This window comes from Populus trichocarpa, unplaced genomic scaffold (genome assembly GCF_000002775.5).
Source record: "Populus trichocarpa isolate Nisqually-1 unplaced genomic scaffold, P.trichocarpa_v4.1 scaffold_25, whole genome shotgun sequence".
Taxonomy (NCBI): domain Eukaryota; kingdom Viridiplantae; phylum Streptophyta; class Magnoliopsida; order Malpighiales; family Salicaceae; genus Populus; species Populus trichocarpa.
The window spans coordinates 412,392-433,235 of record NW_026291139.1 but is presented as its reverse complement, the minus strand read 5'-3'; the positions used below and the strand labels follow the sequence as shown (position 1 = coordinate 433,235).

The 20,844-nt window shown below is 34.8% G+C and overlaps 2 protein-coding genes and 1 long non-coding RNA gene across 3 annotated transcripts in view; 1 reads left to right on the top strand and 2 right to left on the bottom strand.

Moving 5' to 3' along the window:
* Positions 1-2,411, bottom strand: part of LOC7458875 (probable disease resistance protein At4g27220) — a 64,790-nt gene extending 62,379 nt beyond the window's left edge. Inside the window, exons 1-2 of the mRNA XM_024592325.2 lie at positions 2,312-2,411; positions 2,187-2,264 (exon numbers count right to left, since the gene is read on the bottom strand). Of these exons, the coding sequence (XP_024448093.2) occupies positions 2,187-2,264; positions 2,312-2,411 (178 nt within the window). The remainder of the gene's footprint in view (positions 1-2,186; positions 2,265-2,311) is intronic.
* The window catches only part of LOC127904829 (uncharacterized), a 51,783-nt gene extending 35,300 nt beyond the window's left edge, over positions 1-16,483 (top strand). The window contains exon 3 of the long non-coding RNA XR_008058268.1: positions 16,437-16,483. This is a non-coding gene — a long non-coding RNA (uncharacterized LOC127904829). The remainder of the gene's footprint in view (positions 1-16,436) is intronic.
* LOC7465884 (probable disease resistance protein At4g27220) lies at positions 14,944-19,206 on the bottom strand. The gene is given in 4 exon segments (XM_024592317.2): positions 14,944-16,289; positions 16,291-18,219; positions 18,558-18,641; positions 18,976-19,206. Coding segments are annotated over 2 exon segments (1,947 nt in total). The 5' UTR covers positions 18,214-18,219; positions 18,558-18,641; positions 18,976-19,206; the 3' UTR covers positions 14,944-16,265.
* Between the last annotated feature and the right edge of the window lie 1,638 nt (positions 19,207-20,844).

Sequence of the window (20,844 nt, the reverse complement as noted above, 5' to 3'; positions counted from 1 at the left end):
ACTTGATAGAGAAATGAACATTTAAGAACAAAGCTATAATAGTAGTCTGAGTTCTAAGATTGATTACGAAACACATATAATTAAGTTCCACTTCGTTTTGGAAGAGCCAAAACAAATAGGTGTAGAAACAAAATTTGTGGTAGAAAAACAAGAAAATAAATCAGGATTTACCTTGCAAGCAGAAAAGATGTTGAACTCCAGAAGAGACGATTCGATTCAATCAGAAAAGGAAGCACAGACCATGAGACAGGTTTAAGAAATTTGGTGAGGGAAATTAGGAAGTCAATGGTATATCGAGAGAGATCAAGCTTTGGTAACTTAGGATGAATTGAATGAGAAATGAATGTGAATTGGAAATGAAAAGAAAAGAGGGTGCTTTGGTAATTTTCCATAGCTTTTTGCAGATCGAGAAAGTTTAACCTGTGGAACACATTGCAAAAGCTAGAAAACCTGTGGTCCAGCCTAAAACAAGTAATGGGGCCTATATGTTTTTTTTGTTTTTGATAATCAAACACCAAATATATTAAAGTCATTGCAATAGAAATTGGCAGGAAGCTACAACTTTATGTCACTTTCTGCTTTATTTATCCACGCTAACTATTCAACGTGTTCACATTACACTGCTTCAAATCCTTGAGTCTACTGTTGTTAGATGCTAAAACAACAGTGTTATGTACTTTTTTTAATTAAAAAGCCAGAACAATTAATGAAGATCGAAACTCCAAAGAAAATCACTTGGCCAGAAATAACAGTACTCCTCGGGTCAGCTGCTAGCATTGTTAAACATATGCTACTTTGTTGTTTAAGGAAACTCTACTTAGGAAAATTACGCATTTCCTATATCAGCATAAAAAAGGAACAATCCTATTTTGTTGTTTTAATTTAATCAGTACTGCAAACTTATTTTTAGTCTGCCAGTAACAGCTGATCTCGTGAAGGAAAGCACAGGCAATTAATTGATTAACATGAAGGAGGAATAGATAGTTACCCGTTTACTCTAAAGAAATAAAACAATAGGGCAAGTCCCTTGTGCTTTCTTTGTCCAATATGCAATTATTACTCCCACTGTCTCCTGGAAACTACCATACAAAGGGGCTTTGTTCGTCCATTATGCAATTATTATTTTCACTGTCTCCTCGAAACCACTATACAAATTTTATTCAACCATTGATTCTACTGTTAGATCGAACATATGCAATTTTCATGACAGTGATGTTGCCGAGGATGATGGGATACCAAACCAGAAATATTGTTTATGCACGTGTATGATCATAGACGATGAAGGATAGGCCAAACCATTAAGAAATTAGGCTTTAGCTTATGTTTTTGGGTTTAATTTATAGAATTTTTAGTTGAGCTTTATTATTTTGGCTTTATTTGTTGGGTTTGATTTAATTATTGTTGGGTATTTTATTTAGTGGATCATAAGCCCAATCGCTTATTCTAGTTAAGGTCTTAGTATTAATATCCTACTTTTCTAAATGTTAAGGGACTTTTGATGATTAATGAAAATTTGCAAATTTTGCATATCTCCAATCCCCTTTCTTTTCTTTCTTTGCTTTTTCTTCTTAGCTTCTTCTCTAAAAGCTTCTTTTTTTCTTGCTTTAATTCTTATTATTTTTTGTCCCGCATCAAATTTGGTATCAGAGCTAGGGTTTTAATTGTTCTTACAATTAAACGACCCACAATGTTTATGATAAATCCTAGATCCAGTTGATCTAAAAAAAAAATTGTTCACTGTTAAAAAAAAAACCTACTGTTCTGATTAAAAAAAAAAAACACTGTTCATCTTCCCCTCCGCCGCAATATTCAACAAATCTGGAAGACGCCGATTACAGCGTGCATCAACGCCGACCGGAAACTCTGCCTCAACGCCGGTCACACCAAGACCCACGGCGATAGATTCTCCTACATGAGGCCATTCTCCACGCCGCTGATAGATCACACCAAACCATTTCAGCGGCGCCTCCATAGAACCACAGCAGACCTGCAGCTTCAGCAGCCAAATCAAAACCACAAACCACCAGACACCGCTACCCACAACACCCATCACAACCAACATCGATTCGGGTTTACAGCAGCAAAGGCAGCGCCTCAGCCAGTGTCGTCCTCTTAAGCCCCAGCGACCATCCACAGTACCATCATCGCCCCCCACTATTAGCGACCGACAGAGCAGTAGAACTGACCGGCGGCAACCACCATTTTCAACAGACCGTGGTGGTCCTCGCCTTCAGCAGTCACGCGTGCGCCGCCAGCAACTACACCTAAGGAGATAGAGGAGAAGGAAACAAAAGCTGGTAAAATAATTAACCTAGCCACGTCAGAGCATCCAAGTCAGCCGTCACGACATCAGTTCTTGCCACGTCGTTTGCCACGTCAGCAGACCCCGCCACATCAGCGTATCCTGCCATGTCATCTGCCGTGTCAGCAGTCCATTTATCTAGTTTGCCATGTCAGCTCCAGCAAATTCCAGCTTCCTCCCAGCACTCTAGTTAGTGAATCACTCTCCCATATGTGTTGAAGTTTACTTTTCTTGGTTTTTCACTTGTCATTTAATTGTTAATTTTTGTTCATCAACCTCTTTCATCAGTGATAGCTAATATCTTATTCTATTTGATAATTATGAGTTCTTGCTTGTGATATCATGTTTGATTAATCATTTACACTTAAGAATCTAGTATTACATGCTTACAATTTTATTAGTGTAATTTGTTCTTGATTAATCTCCACATTAAAAAAAAAAGAGAAGAAAAAAAAAAGACAGGATTAGCTTTATTTTTGTATTGTGACTTCACTTGCAAGAACCATTTGTGATCTCAATTTCATTTCTAAGTGAGTGTTGCATGCTTTTGTGTTATGATCATCTAGTGTCCAAGCTTAAGTTTACACTTACCATAGACTTAACCCTTAGTGATGTTCTTATGACCATTTAAAGGGCACTGCAAACTTAGGTGATCAACATGTTTAAAAGAATTGAGCCCCAAGAGAGTTTTCGAATAAGACACTCAAAGACCAAAAAATATCACAAGAACAATCATTATGGACAAGTTCACTCTGAGCGCCACTAGTATGACTATCATTTAGGTTACTCTAACCATGATGACTTTGATGAGCGAGTCTTGAGTCCTAACAAAATAAAACCCCCCACTTTTGATGGTTGTCATGACCTTTGGATATTTGATATGTGGATTCGTGATATGGATCGATTCTTTGAGTGGCATAACTTGTCTGATAATAGGAAGGTTAGATTTGCTAAGATGATGCTTATTGATGAATCCAAAATTTATTGGAGAGATGTTGAGGATTGTTTAGAGATGAGAGGTAAACCTCCTATAACTGATTGGATCAAAATGAAACAAAAATTTCAGGAGAAATACCTACCCCAGTCTTATAGGAATAAACTCTTAGACCAATGGAACAATCTAAGACAAGGGAACAAGTCTATCAATGAGTATATAACGCAGTTTAACGATTACATGATTAGATGTGCCATAAGAGAGAGTGAAGCCATGATTTTGCATAGATTTTGTAGAGGCTTAAATGATGATCTTAGAAGAGAAGTTGTATTTCAAGGTGTATCTACCCTTAACCAATAAGCTTATACCTTAGTTAAAGACTACAGGTCGGTCACAAAGAATCAGTGGAAGAATCGTCATAACTCTTATAGTATCCCTATTAGGTCCCAATTCAGAAGTAGTGATTCTTTGTTAAGTGCTCCACCCCACAGACTTAATCCTAGTAACTCCCAACTTTATAAGAAAGATAAAGGCAAACGAGTTATTAATGAAGTGTCTAAGGTGATTTCAATGGTTAAGTGTACTAATTGTCTAGGTTTTGGTCATATCTCTTTAGATTGTACCTCTAAACCCTTAGTCATCCAAAAACATAAGGATATAGGTAAAGAGAAATATTGTAGTGTTGAAGTGTATGAGCCAAATCTTGAGGATTTTAGTGACTTGGATGACGAGGATGTGCAAGAAGAGGGACCTAACACAATAAGTCCACGTGAGCTTGAGAATGAGGTTAAGAAAGAGCTTGATATGTCTACTTTAATGGTAGAGGAAGTTTTAGGGAACTCTTCAATGGAATCACCTATAGAGATAAGTATGGTCTTAGAAGAGTCTCATGATATTAGTCCTCCTAAATTATCTAATTCCTCACCCCACATGCTTGGTGTCCAACACATCATAAATTTAGAGCAACATGTTGAGCTTCTTAACCCCTTACCTCATGCACATGATGAGGAAGATGAAGATAATCCTAGTTTACTTGATTGTGTCCATACCATATCTACACAGGTTTCAAACAATGTTTGTCTCATTCCACACCCTCAACCATTTAGTGTTCATAGCTACAAACCTGATAAGCCTATAAAACACCTTCCCATATCTCCTCACGATAGGATATCTAAGTCAGCTGAGTCGTTACCATGTAGAGTTCATAATTTTCATATTGAGATCATGAAACAAATTCAAGCAAGTAATGAACAACATAAATTTCGAGCTGATTTACTTAAGTATCATAATGCACTTAATGTTGAAGATTATTTCATGATACAGATTAGATTTGAACGGTGTCCTTTGGAAACCGATCATGAATTGCAAGTAAGTAGTGTTAGACCATTCAAAGTGTTGCAAATGATTAAATCAAATAATTATGTCATTAAATTGCCATTAAACTCTGATATTAGCTCTACTTTTAACATGAAAGACCTCAGTATTTATAAAATACAACATATCCCTGATGCTTCTTTTGATACCCCTATCTCATTATCCATATCTTTGGCACAAAAGGAATATATTAATGCTACTTTGAATGCACAAGTTGTTTTTACCAGGGATGATGAACTTCAGCAAATCCCAGTATATAGCCTCGACGACCAGATTCAGACTATACTTGGATTATTAGAGAGACATCAGAACAGCTTGATCATTATCTTTGAGAGCATTATCGGAGCTGCCTTGACCTATACTCGACGGGGTCGAGTTTTTCCAACCCTTGGAGAATTGATGGGGACACCGAACCAGAAACATTGTTTACGCACACGTATAATCATAGACGATGGAAGATAGCCCAAACCATTGAGAAATTGAGCTTTAGCTTATTTTTTGGGTTTAATTTATATGAACTTTTAGTTGAGTTTTATTAATTTGGCTTTATTCGTTGGGTTTGATTTAATTATTGTTGGGTATTTTATTTAGTGGGTCATAAGCCCAATCGCTTATTCTAGTTAGGGTTTTAGTATTAATACCCTACTTTTCTAAATGTTAAGGGACTTTTAATGATTAATGAAAATTTACAGATTTTGCATATCTCCAATCCCCTTTCTTTTCTTTCTTTGCTTTTTCTTCTTAGCCTTTTCTTCTTAGCTTCTTTCTTTTCTTGCTTTAATTCTTATTATTTTTTGTCCCGCATTAGAGGAGCAATTCGGCTCGCTAATGACTTTCCTGTTACTATTTGCTTTTGTCAAAGAACTGGGATCATCAGCTTGTGTTGAATTTCATATTAAATATCTTGATCTCCTGATGTCTTAAGCAAGGTGTTCCAAGTAGTCAGGAGAGCATGGATATAGATGATTTATTTTTTCATCCATCCTGCTGCTAAGAGGTTATGGTGTTCAATCGAAATAGAAATTGCAGAAAGATGCTTTCCTTTAGTCATTAGCTTGCTTGGAATGGAAGAAATGCCAGATTTCCCAATATTCAAAGTTCCAGTGTGTAATGTTTTGAAAATAAAAGAGAATAGAAAAAGGTTTAAAAGTAGATTAAATGAATAAGGAGTATTGTGGTAATTGAAGAAAATTTTTTTAAGTATAAATAGAAAAAAGAAAAAGAAAAAGGGATCTGAAATTTGAGAGTGCGAACCGGCAAGAGAGAAGAAAAGAAAAGGAAGAAGAAGAAGAAGAGGAATGAGGGAAAGATAAAGGAAGGAAAAGACAGTAAGAGAAAATAAGTTTAATGTAATATTTATGAATTGATTTGAATATTATGGGTAAATTATTACGGGTAATGAGTTATTTAGTTGATTGTGGAAGATTTTAGATAAAAATTATGATTTATAAAAATTACAGTTTAGTCCCCGAACTTTGAAAAATTATAAAATGGTCATTGGAGCATAATTAGAAATTCTGGACAGAATTGAGGATGAATTATGGGTAAATTTCCAGTATAGTTATGAATTTATGACATTTTCAGTTTAGTTCTCTAATTTGAGAAAATTACAATTTGACTTCTAAAATTTTGATAAAAATTCCAGCATAATTAGATATTATAGACAAAATTGAGGATGAATTATGGGCAAACTTCCAGTATAGTTATGAATTTATGACATTTTCTGTTTGATCCTCCAATTTGACCCCTAAAAATCTACTAAAATTCTAAATTGGTACCTAGCTGTAATATTAGTTTTTTTCATATTGGTTTGATGAATAATTGAGGATTATTTAGTTCATTATTAGCAAGTCTTATTTTTTTTTTTTTATGAATTAGATTTCAAGAAGACTGTTTAATTTTTGAGTTTTGGGAAAAAATGATTGGTTTAGTTGAAAAACATATAGGGTTATGGAATAGACCCTCAGTTAAATATATAAAACAGATTGTATGTTTTTTTTTAGTTTTTTTTAAATATGTATCTTTTGTATTCAAATATTAATTACTCAAATACTTTGGGACGGATAAAGTAGTCTAGTAGATTTTTTATAAACAAGAAAGAAAAGAGATTAACTTAAATTCTTTGATTTATTTAAGAAATAAAACCATTTAAAGACCAATATTATTCCTGCATACATCACATTTGTATAAGATCACGATCTAGAGGTAACAACCCGATTAAGAATCCTCCAATCTGTGTTGAAGACAGAGAAGGAGAGAGAGGGAGCGAGAGAAAGACGGCGAGAAGAGAGGGAATCCACAGCAGTTCTCATTCATTTTTTGCATGCCCATTCTGTTGCAACTGCCGGTATATTTAGGCAGAGCAGAAGACGGTGCTGACTTGACAACCTTCCCAGTAATGAGAATTACAATTTATTGAAACGGTGCGCATTAGTAGCGGCTTAACGACAGCTTAGTACGGTGCGTTTTGTCAAGAAATCAGTGGCAATTAAAAGCTATCCCTCCACCATTAATGTTAATTCCTGAGATATGTATGCATCCCTTCATGTGTTGAAATCTGAAGGCCTTTAAGATGGATCGTTATTTCTTCTAAAAAAAAAGGGATCATTTCTTATCCATAATTGAAGAAAACGTGTGCTGCACATTTTTTTCCGAAGGCAAGATGCATTTATCAGAACGAACATATGCAATTATCATGACAGAGAGGTTGCCGAGGAGCAATTCGGCTCGCTAATGACAGAATGGATTATCCTTGAAGAAACCAACACGCAGCCCTGCCACCACCAACCCATACACCAGATAGCGACTGAACATTGCGTTTTTCCCTGTTTTTCAGACTTAAATGTCATGGAAAAAGTTCTGTTCTGTTTTCAGTATCTTTAAGAGAGAGAATATTGAGCAGAGTAATTCTAGTTGACAGGAAAGTGTTGAAGAGTTAGCGAATTCATAGACAATATTTCAAATCTTCAAAGAAAAATACATTAAGTTAAGAGAATTGATTAATTAATTTGGTAGTCTATGAGCAAATACAAGTGTCATAGATGCTCGCATCAAGTGTTTGTGTAAATCTTTCAGATGAAACAAACGATTGGAATGGAGATGGACAAACATTAAATATGCTACTTCACCAAAGCGGACCTCATTGGAAGAAACTACCAGAAACAAAGTTCTCTTTTATGGGGAATGGTTTATACAGTTACAGCATCGGAATTTTTCAAGTTCGAGCTTTCAACGTTCGAGTAGAACGATGACAATTAAAGTCAAGATGAACGTTGAATCTAACCATAAATCCCAGTTGTCCCTTTTCCAGCCCAATACAAGCGGATCTTTAAAGAATGATGTGTTACTGTTGCAATGAATGTCTTTGCAAGGGCTATGCCAGCATCACCAGCCTCGTCTTCAATGTTATATTCTTTCAGAACCACCTTTCCCAATATACACAGATTCATCGCTAGTAATGATTAGCAAGCAAGTGTGGACATACAATTCCGGCGTCATTTCTCAAGAATCACGAGAAAAAGTTTGGTTACCTGGATATAAACATCGAATAGACGGTTCCCAATACTATTCAACGAATTGTCATCTGTGAAAATAATCTCAGACAATTGAAGTTTTACAGTGTAATTCTCATTCACGAGGCAAAGTCCATAGTACGTGAGAGCGAGGGGAGAAAAACACGTGCTGTTGTGTATATATAGAGACGTGCATTGTCAGTTGATACATTGGATATAGCAGACATGTTGGCTTCAGTATAAGCATCCGCCTCTGTCATCGTCCATGAAGCGCCTCATGCATAGTTCTTTATCATCTTGGTAGGAATAATTAGCGGTGAGTAAAAAAATTAAAAAATTAATTAAATTAAAAAAATTAGAAAAAAATAATTGAAAAAACCGAACCATAAAAAAAGCTGATTAAATCGATTAGAATTTTGAAAAAACTGACCGGTTCGGTTTGGTTTTGATTTTATAAGCCTGAAACCGAAAAAACTGAACCGAACCCAAACTGAAAAAAACTGAGCCAAACTGGAAAAAAAACCGAGCCAAAACCGATCCAAACCAGAAAAACCGAGCCAAAATGGTTTGAACCGGTTTTTATTCTAAAAAACCGAACCGAAACCGGTCGGTTTGAACCTGTTTCGGTTTTTTTAAAAAAAAATTCGGTTTGGTTATTTTTTTTTATAAAAACTGAACCGAACCGAAAATAACCACCCCTAGAAATAATGTTATGAGAAATGTTGAAATTATGAAGAAGGATTCAGATATAGAAATATTTACTCGTATAGTAATTAACAATGAGGAACAAAAATGCATTTTGTCCAACTAAAAGAAACCAATGTTGCATTTATAGATGTTAGGCCGGAAAGATAAACTCACGTTGATTTCTTGAAGCAGAGCATGGAAAGTTTTGTTTCAGACATGAATATAAGGGAGAAAAAGAAGCCCCAGGATGCTAAATTCTTCATTAATAGCTAGGAAATAGGAGGAGAAATGGAAAAATATTTGAGCAATGATTCAAGATTCTTACGATTTAATTGGTGATGGTTTGCTATCATGCTTTTTTTCTTTATATATATATATATATATGTTCCTACTCTTTATTTTTTACATTTTAATTTATGTTATTTTTTTTTTCTTGGTCTCTTATGAATTTTTTGTTTGTTTTTAATGTATTCCTTGAATTACTGCTTGTCATATATTTTTTTTAATTTTAATTTTATTTTTTTATTTCTAATTTTTTTTCTTGGTTCTTTTGTTAAATTTTTATGATTTTTAATTTTATCGTTCAGTCTAAGTTTATGGTGTATTTTTTTTCAATTTAATGCTTATTCTTTTGATTTTTTTCTCAAAATTTGTTTTTTCATTTCAATTTAACCCTCCAATTAAATATATTTGGTTTCCCTTTTATTTATTTTTTTATTTTTATTTCACCCTCATTTTTTTAATTACTTTTTTTTTATTTTAGATTTTTTTGTGCAACTAATTTTGTCCCGTTGTTTCATTCTTCAACGATTGAGTTGATGAGAATTGAACTTCACTTTTTTTTTTATTTAAGATATTTATAATTTAATGATCCAGATTATATGTTTGAAAAATTAACACGGATTAATAATTTTTTTTTGCCTCATTTTATTTTACAGTATCATTGTTCAACATAATTTTTTTAAGAAAAATATTGGTTTTATAGTTTTTTTTTAATTTTTTTCACAATTATTATGCTAACTCTGATAATGGTGAATATTTTAGCTTAAAATCTTTTTTCTCTCGACATGGTATTAATTATTTTACCACTGCTACACACACCCCTCAATAAAATGTCGTCTCAAAACGACATCGTCGTCGCCTCACATTGCTTCTTGATTGATGCCGATTCCGCGTATCTTATATAAATCATCAACCCGCATCGTTACTCCAAAATAAAACCCCCTACAAGGCTCTTTGTGGCCAGAAGCCCATTCCGCGTGTCTTGATCCAAAAAGACGTCGTATCTATATTTTAAGGCCCAAAAGCCATTAACAGAAACCCATTCCTCTCTAGGTCACCATCCTCCCCTGATACTCTCTAGAGTCTAGACTCCACACTCATCTCCTGTCCCCGTGCCACCCGTGATGCTCTCTTCGCCATCAGGCCACCGGAAGATGTTATCACCATTGTCACTGCAACTCCAGGTACTCCTTGTCTCTCTCCATCCGTTGATTTATCTTTTCCATTGAATTTGGATTCCCATGCTGTACCCTCGGGGCCCCCACTTCCCCTGTTTTATTGCCCAATCAGAACTCTACTGCCGCCCCACCTTCAGCCCTAGGTAATACCTTAGCTCATTGTTTGGAACCGCCTCCCCGCCATCCCACCTCCAGAACCCACAGCATGACCACTCGTTCCATGAACCAAATCTACAAGGTATTCTGTCACCAAACATCCCGAAACCATTGACAGGTTTAAGGCCAGACTTGTGGCTAAAGGCTACCACCAACGGCCGAGAGTTGATTACAAGGAGACCTTCAGCCTCGTCATTAAGCCAACCACCATTAGAATTGTTTTGTCAATTGCTGTGATGAATGGGGGGGATTTGTGTCAAATGGACGTGAACAATGCTTTCCTACATGGGAAACTTAGTGAGACAATTTACATGTTCCAACCACCGGGTTTTAAAGATTTATCTAAACCTGATCATGCCTGTAAACTCAACAAAGCTATTTATGCTCTCAAACAGGCCCCTCGGGCATGGTATTCGACTCTGAAAAATGCTCTACTTCAATTTGGTTTTGCTAATTCAAAAGCAGACTCATCTCTGTTTGTTTGTACTTATGATAGCACTATATGCTACTTTCTAGTATATGTGGAAGACCCTGTTATGACTGGCAACAAGTCCAGATTTGTGTGTTCCATTATTGACCAACTTGGCTGGAAATTTTTCATTGAAGGATACGGGTGCACTACATTATTTCTTAGGAGTGGAAGTCCTACCCCTTCGGGATGGCATCTTCCTTTCCCAGCATAAGTACATCCATGATTTATTGCATAATACAAAGATGAACGGTGCTCAAGAAGTTCGCACCCCTCTTTCCACAAGCCTTCCTCTCAAGCTCCATGATGGTACTGCTTCCTTTGATAGCACTGAATACAGAAAGGGTTCTGGGAAGTCTTCAATACCTCTCCCTCACTCGACCAGGCATCTCTTTCGCTGTGAATAAGCTGTCCCAATTCATGCAAAAACCAACTCAAACCCACTGGACAACAACTAAGAGGCTGCTGCACTACTTAAAGCAAATCATCTTCCATGGACTCAAGCTAACTTGCTGGCCTTTTCTGATGCTGACTGTGGTAGGCAACCTTGATGATCGAACCGCAACTTCAGTAAAATCATTTTCTAAGATAAAATTGAGTCAGTGATTCAAACAGAAAATCTTTTTGTCAAGTATTTATATCTATGTCATGAACAAATCAAAGGACAAGACCATTAGCAGAAAAGGACATAAGACTAGAAGAACTCCAACTCACAATGTTTTTATGGGTTCCATATTACTAAGAGGTGGGAAGGAAGACCCTCTTCCTGTTAAGTCACTGATCCTCCTACAAGTATAATAAAACATAAAATCATGTTGTCATAAACACAATATATAGACATAAAAACAATATTCAGATATCCTCATTGCTTACAAATCTTAGTGTGGTCAAGGAAGCAATGCTAGGAGGTAAATGTCACAACTCAATTCTCATATCCATGATTGGCACATAGACAAGGTTTCCCTCCAGAGTTTCATACCTATATGAACTCAAACTCACATACAAACTTATCATTTACATAACTCAATTAGAGTTCAACGAAACAGTAATAATAAAACTAACTTCATAATATGATTTGATTATCTTAATACAAGAGTTAATACAAATTCGTAGTTGTGAAGCACAAACTAGACATAAAGAAAAATTATTAATTACAACCAAAAGAGCAGGTTCTAAAGGTCCAATAAAAGTGACCAACTAATAAGATATAAGCCTGAAAAAATAAATAATGAGAAGGTGAGTTCAACTATTTAGTGGATAGATAACGTTCAATATACATACACGAGGTAAAACAATAATGAGGAATTTATATACAAATATGGCTTTAGGTTCTTATAGGAAAGTTTCTCAAATAAGTAATAACAAGAATATCATAAGACAAAACTCGTCAAAAAATCAAAATGTAATGAGCATGAGGCTCCATAGTGTGGGATGATTAGTCCACATAGGTTGATGACTCCCTTGACCAACTAGTGTTTCAGATATAATGTGCACAAATTCCAACATTGCCTTGTCAGCATAGGTATTCTTACTGACTTCCTATAGGTTTATATCTTAATCAAACAAATAAATTCATATCTCAAGGCTCAACTCATGACAACAATCAAATAAGGAGCTATTGATTTAGAAGTCAATTCAAAGTATATATTAGCTCATATCAAGAATTCATATTCAACAATTGATCATGCTTTATCGTAACAAAGAGTAATAATCAACATATATATTATCAAGAAACATGGTCCAATTCATATTAACAACTCAAATATTTATATCATTTCTCATGCATATGAAAAATTATCCACTCACCTAACTCAAAAGTGAACAAAATTTGAAAGCAAATACCGGAGAAAATCCTACTAATGCTCCGCATGTAGAATATCATAATTATCTAAATACAAAACAAGACGTACTAAAAAACGACTCGAAAAGAACTTATAACCTATTTAATACACTTAAATAAGAGTCTAACTCATAACCTTATATGTTTATGAACCAAACTAGTCATTTTTCACAAAAACTCAAAAATTAAATGGTTTTCCCTAAATTTAATTCAAAAGAAAACAAATCATAAAACTTGAAGTAAATTCACCAAATAACCCTAAATTATTCAACAAATCAATCTGAAAAGGCTAATATTACAGCTAAGGATCAATTTGGAATTTTATCAGATTTTAGGGGACAAATTGTAATTTTATCAAATTGGAGGACCAAACTAAAAATGTCATAAATTCATGACTATACTGGAATTTTGCCCATAATTCATCCTCAATTCTGTCCAGAATCTAGAATTATGCTCCAGGGACAAATATGGAATTTTATCAGATTTGTAGGGGTCAAATTGTAATTTTGTCAAATTGGAGGACCAAACTGAAATGTCATAAATTCATAACTATACTGGAATTTTTCCATAACTTATCCTCAATTCTGTCCAGAATCTCGAATTATTTTCCAGGGACCAATCTGTAATGTTTCCAAAGTTCAGGGACTAAACTCAAGGTTGTCAATTTTGTTTTGGTAGGTGTTTCGTTTTTTCAATTGGAATGGAATATTTCTGTTTCAGAGTGTTTCGGTGTGCCGTTTTGGGGTTGTACTGTTCATATATATATATTCAACAAACATAATTCAAATTCAAGATAAATTAATTATAAATTATGCAATACAAACACAATGCCAAACAAATATAATTTTAAAATTTAAAATATTTCTAAATAGTCAAGATTAAATAGATCTTTAACTTAAAGTAATTCAACTTAAACAAAATATCAAAATATTATGAAAGTAAAATGTTTTAACACAAATATTTTAAATATAAAGTTAGGTCAATGTTATCAAGGCTAATGTAATCTAAAGCATCCCTTATTTTTCTCAAATTCCTACAAAGTATAAACATGAAAAAAAACAACATGAATATAAACCATATATATTAGTGATAAATCTAATTTAAAAAAATTAATATCATTGTTAATGAAAATAGTAATTATAATTTTCAATATTATTATTAATATCATTGTTATTGAAAATAGTAATGAAAAAGAGTTTTTTATAATTGGGTGGTTTAATTAATTAAATTGAACAAGGTTCAATTTGATTCAATGGCTTTTCAAGAGCGGAACGGAACATGTGGAATGAAACCGGAACGTTCCATGCGGAATTTAGCTGAAAAATCCGGAATGGACCGAGATTTAAAATGAGATGAAATTTGTTTCATTTTGTTCTGTTTTTTGAATTGGTATGGAATGTTTCGGCCATTCCGGGCGAAACGGAACGGAATTGACAACCTTGGGTCACTAAACTATAATTTTCACAAATTGAGGGACCAAACTGAAATTTCATCATCTTCAACCTCAAACCCAAATTTTTCTACATATCACCTACTGATTTACTAAAATCGCTAACTCAAATTCATCATTTAAACAAATCATAAATTAAAATCATCATCCTTATTTAAAATCTTCGAAAGTCAACTAAATAACTCATTATCCATAACAATTAACTCATAATATTCAAATCAATTCATCAATCAAACCCAAAATAAAATTTTCAAAACCCTAATCTTCAACGAAACAGAAAATCAAAGCTAAATAACATAATTATACATAACCAAAGTGTAAATCTTATCTTTTAAATTTATTTTCTCTAACTCTCTTCTCCTTCCTTTATCTTTCTCTCTTTTCTCTTCTTCTTCTTTCCCCCTTCTCTCCTGCCGGTTCTCACTTTCTTAGATTAGATTTTCATCTCTGTTTTTAATCTTATATACTTATCAAGGTTTATTTAATTACCACAATACTCTTTATTCATTTATATCTATTGTCTAAGCCTTCAAGGACTTTGTTGCCTTTTTCTATTCTCTTATATTTTCAAAACATCATAGTATAGGCCCCTCAAGATAGGAACCTTATATCTGCCTGTAATACCAACAGTAACCATAACAATATCCATTAATATTAAAAAAAAAATTAAGATAAAAGGAAAGAGTGGATTATAAAAAGGTTAAGGTTGGATACTCATAGTTTCTGATGCAAACAAAAGTTAAAGACAACAACACTGAATTTTTGATGAGCCTAAAATAATAATACTGAAGTTTTCCTCCTTAGGAGGTTTACAAAGCCTTAAATAAGTCAGAAATCCTATCTCAGCTAGAAAACAAAAAGAATTCTGAAAATACAAAAGAAAGAAGCATAAATCCGAAATAACAAGGAAAATCATAAAAAAAGAAATTGTCAAATCCAAGGCCCCAAGGTGAGATTTTCAAACCGGTTGGAGTACCGATTCCATTCATTCATTGTTGTAAAAGTTTGAGCATGATCCAACAGTTGGTTGAAATAACCTATCTCATTGATCCATAAATGTATCTGCTAGATCATTCACGTAATCTGTATAGGACAGATCCTCATTTAGTTATGGTAGACCCATACTTGATTGCTCATAATCAACTGTTATCGCAAGCTCGGCTATGTGAAGATGCCTTGGCCATTTTCAAGCAACGAAAGACCAATTGGCATCTTTTTCAGCTTCTGACAATTTATTACTTTCATTTCTTTCAGGGAATCGCAAATCAGTTTTGCACTACAAATGCTTTTCAGTTCTGGTAAGTCAAACAAGCTCAGAATTCTTAACTTTGGGAGTTTGAATTCGCTGCTACTGCTTTCTTCACCCATAACCCCTTCTTCATCTGATCTTGTTCCACCTATTATCTCCTCCATTTTATCACAATTATAAATTGCAATATTTTCTAAGTTTGCGAGGTTTGGTAGCAAGACAAGAGGGAACAACTTCTTCATACTTGTACATCCATAACAATAGAACTCTTTAAGACCAGAAAATATACCACTATAAGATGGCAATGGTAGTGGAGCAGAGCAGAACCATGAAGATGAAACCAAGCTCTCCATGCTATTGCAATTCCATATCCTGATGACCTCCACTTTAGTTGCATACTTTATTAGAGAGGAAACATCGTATAAACTTCTTGCATCATCATAATTATCAATGATCAATTTTTGAATGTCCTTTGGGAACATGACCTGAAAACCTTCGTCTCTGTTGATACTCAAGTTACCCAAAACAATTGTTTTACTTCTGCCACAATGATGATAGTTAGCCAGTAGTCCTACACGAATTTGGTATGTGCTTAGTGATTGGGTCTCATCTCGAGATTTAAGATACTCCACGTAGTCAGAATGACCTTCAAAATGGCATTTCAAACTTTCCAACTTCCTCAAGCATCCTACTTCCTTTCCCTTAACTGTTATCGGAGCATATCTTCCATCAATTAGCTCTTCCTCTAGTACAAAGACTTGCAGGCGAGAGAGTTTAAGTAGCAACTCACTAGGAAACTCCTTTTCACCACATCCATTCATTCTAAGATACCTCAGGTTGCATAGACATTCCATGCCTCGAGGCATCTTTTCAAGTGCCCAAGTACCAGAGAGATCTAACCTCTTCAGTTCCCAGAGCTTTTTCAATGATGGTACATGCCTTAACTTCCTACATTTTATGAGCAATAATGCAGTGAGACTCACCAATTCAGAGACAGAATCAGGCAGTTTTGTGATATTTGTATAAGACAGATCAAGAACCTTGAGCCCATGCAACTTCTCAAAAAATGAATCTGCAATAAATTGCAACTTTGAATTTTTGCATAAGAGTAGAATTGAAAGACTGGGACACCATGGTGAATGACAAGAAAGAATTTCTTTAATTTGGTTATGCATCAATGAAACTCTTGTAAAATTCTCTGTCCACCCCTTTGCATCCGGCAATTCTTTTAATTGTGAATCTGCTTTAAACATGCCTTGAGAGTTCTCTTGTTGTATTTGGATCGCCATGTCCCTAATCAAGCCATTCATCTTGACACTTCTACAATCATCAAACATTTTCTTAGCACTTTCCAATAGGCAGACATCTTCAAGTTTGTTAAGCATCGAGTGGCCTTTGTTAAATTCTGCCTCCCTGCTATTCAACTCTTCTATCACTCCAATGTCAATCAAATAAGCTATCAAATCATCTCTAGGGATCTCAAAGTCTTTCGGGAATAATGCACAGTACAAGAAACATTGTTGCATTGCTGAATCACTCAGATGGTTATAACTAAATCTCAATCTGTGGAATACGTCAGGTTCCATATCATCTTTTCTAACTTTTGATTCTTCCAATTCCTCCAATGCATTCTTCCACTCACATATGTCAACCACTGCCCTCATGGTTCCCGCCATTGTTATAATTCCTAGAGGCAAACCAGCACATTCTCTTGCAATATCTACTGCTATTCGTTCCACTTCTGGAGAAAGTGCTCTGTCATGTCCAAGTTTCTCCATGAACAAAGTCCAAGCTTCTGTCTTCGAAAGTGGCTTCACTTTGATTTTGTGTTTGATATCCATTTGTTGACAAACCCTTTTTGATCGTGTTGTCATAATCAACTTGCAACCTTTCACTGGGACAGGAATTCCCACTTTGTGTAGCTCAAAAGTGTTCCACAAATCATCTAAAATGAGAATCCATTTTTGTTTCTTCTTTAGTTCTTTTGACAATTTGACAGCTCTATGCAGTTCGTCATCTTCACTTGAAAGATTGAAGCCAAGACATTTAGCAATAAGAGTTTGCAATCTTTTAATGCTGAAATCTTGAGACACGGTCACCCAGTAAACACAATGAGAAATGTCTTGCCTTTCTAGAAGCTCATTATGGATATGTTGCAGCATTGTCGTTTTACCGACTCCCCCCATTCCGTAAATGCCAATGGTTGAGACTTCATCATCCAGTAACCAAGAACATATCACATTCATATTCTCTTCAAATGCTCGACCCACTAGCTTTGTAGAGCTAGTAGGTAATGGATCTCCTGTAGTCTCGTTTGTGTTGCCTGTAAGCCCTCCAGAAGAGCAAGCTCCTCCACCAGGCTGCACTACTCCTCCAGTCCCATTCTCTATATCATGCTCCATTAACATTTCATTGATCTCAACCCAACTTAATTCAAGTGCTTGACCCATTGTATCTGGTGCTTGTGTCCTTCCTGCATCTCCTGCCAAATTTTCGACTTCATTGTTTTGTTCTTGTGGAGTGGTTAAAATGGCATTATCATTAACATTGCTTGAACTTGCTATGCTTTTATGTCTTTTTTTGCCACCATGCATAGCTAGAAAAGCTGCTTCTTGAACTTGTTTAGGCACTTGTCCACATTTGGCAACACCATGCCCTTTCTCTCCTGATAAATGCCATTTGATCCTTGAAATGGAAGTATCGTTAGGAAATTGACGCCCGCAATACATACACTTCATCTCCTCAACATGATGCCAAAATGGATCATTTGACTGAACCATTTTGCCCTATATATAAAAACAAAGTCAAAATATTGAATAAAAATTAATGGAAGTTACATCAATTGGAAAACGAAAGGTTGAGACTAGAATAAATAAAAAGAAAAAACAATGAACTTGGTATGAACTCCACAAGGCATGGATTATAAAAACAAAGATCAATTTATTTATATTTGGAAACCATTGATGATCCTAACTCCAAAATTTCTCAATAAAAGTTCTACAACACCTTATTAAAACACCAAACTTACACAGTTGAAGTCTACAGAAAAAGGATTCAAACAATAGTTACATGCCAAAAACGATAACAGCAACAAAATGAAGAAGATGAAGTATAAATACTTTACCAGGATTCAAAAGAATCTGAAACTAATTGCTGAGTGAGTTAACGCGTGGACGCACCTCAATGTTCAAATTCTGGGAAAGCTGATCTGAAAATGTAAGCACAAGAATATGAGAAAGAGTAGTCAAACTAGTCACCTATCAACCTGACAAGAGGCACTCAACAGACAAAGAAACCAGGAGAGCAGCTGTTTTTAAGATAAGTAGTTGAAGTTGATAGCTAAATGAACATTTATTAAGAACAAAGCTATAATATGAGTTGAGTTCAATTATTGATTAAGCAACTAAGTTGTACCTGATCAATCAAGAGTCCTACTCACAAACTCTACAACCAGATGGGCACTTCTATTTGGAAGAGCCAAAACAACTAGGTGTAGAAACAAAATTAGTGGTAGAAAAACAAGGAAAGAAAGTAGGATTTACCTTGCAAGCAAGCAAGAAAGATGGTTGAACTCCAGATGAGATGATTCGATTCAATCAGAAACAGGAAGCACAGATCATCAGAAAGGTTTAAGAAATTTGGTAAGAGAAATTAGGAAGTCAACGGTATACTGAGAGAGATCAACCAGAAGACAATGTTGCAGTAGCTAGCTACAGTGATAGATCAATGATAATTAATTATTGTATTGTTTAATAAGAAGGAAGGAAAGGCTTTCCTACCAAAGATTATATTATAAGATATAGCAAGTTGCTTTTAACCTTTAATTATACCATTTCGCTTTCACTTTCGAATTTCTCAAGTCATTCACATTGATTGCAATTCTAATCCTTTAAAGGGGTAAATATAGTAATATTGGTTTTTGAGAGTTTTAACTTCTTATCCTTCTCCTCGTATGCGTCAAAGGGGTTTCATCTTCTTAAGAGATTAGCATATAACACATTTAGAGGTATTGATACAGTTAAGTGAGAAATTTCAAAAAGCTGGCTCACGACAATGGCCATGGTTTGGCTTGTTTGATCATGTTATTCAAGTAGAAACTCTGCTTATAATCTTAGAGCCTGTTACCTAGTGTAAAGACCATCAGTAGCATTTGAAAATTAAGAGGCCATGATCAGGAGATGAGAAAAGGAAGAGAGAGCATCACTGACTACACAACTACAAGAAGCAGCAACCATTTTAGTCAAATAGAAACATTTTGATCTGATTTGTCTTAATATCAGATTTAACTACAATCTTTCATAATTAAAAAAACAAGTTATACATGGAAATGACATATATAAAATCAGATCTGATACATGATCTCAATACTGTCATAAGAGGGCAGGACTAATGCTCAGTTACTACTGTTTGCTTGTTAGTAAAACCTGCACTGGATGGTCTTGTGATATTTGTTCCTGAAAGATCCAGGAAGACATTGCAAAGGTTCCTTTTACGGGACATCAGTTTTATATTCATGGTCCATGCAATTGCCATTGTACGTTCATTCTAGGAGTTCCTTTAGGCGATCAACAATTTCTCATAGCTTTTTCCACTATATTCCCTTATTTACAATTCTATAGACATGGAGGAGATCATGAGGGCGATTGGATTTTCTTTGACTATGCTATTGAGTGGAAATTGTGCACCTGGATTGAACACGCAGCTGTTTTCAAGGATGAAGTAAATGTTGTAACTAGAGATGCAAGAATTGGAATATTGAATCTGCTAGATTATCAACCTTGTGTAAGAATGTATCAAGCCCCTGTTCCTGGATTCATTGAATTTAGTTGCTTTAGATGAACAAGTTTCCGTGGTTCAGTTGCAAAACTCAACGTTAAGGGTTATGTGCTCTACCTTTTGAGGATGGAATGGGTGAAGGTGAACAGCTTAGGAAATCCTTGAGTCTAATGAATTAATGAAGATAGAAATACATTGGGACTATTCCCACCTCTGCAAATTATTTCAAGATACTATATATGAAACGACATTTACTAATTAGATTTTACTGAACTAACTCTCAGAAGACGGCTGGCCTCCTCAGGTTCTATCCACGAGTTTGTGGAATCAGAATAGTATGATCCGTTTAAAGACATGCTATATGTTTAAGAAATTTGGTGAGGGAAGTTAGGAAATCAATGTATACTGAGAGATCTCTCTCTTAGTGGAAGCAACTTTATCAAAGTGCAATGTGCAAGCAACTGTATCAAAATAAAATTTGGTGAGGGAAATTAGGAAATCACGGGATACTGAGAGATCTCTCTCTTAGTGGAAGCAACTTTATCAAATAAGAAATTAGGAAGATCTCTCTTAGTGGAAGACTAGCTATTAAAGTCATTGCAATTAGCAAGCATCTTAATGTTTTTTTACTCTAA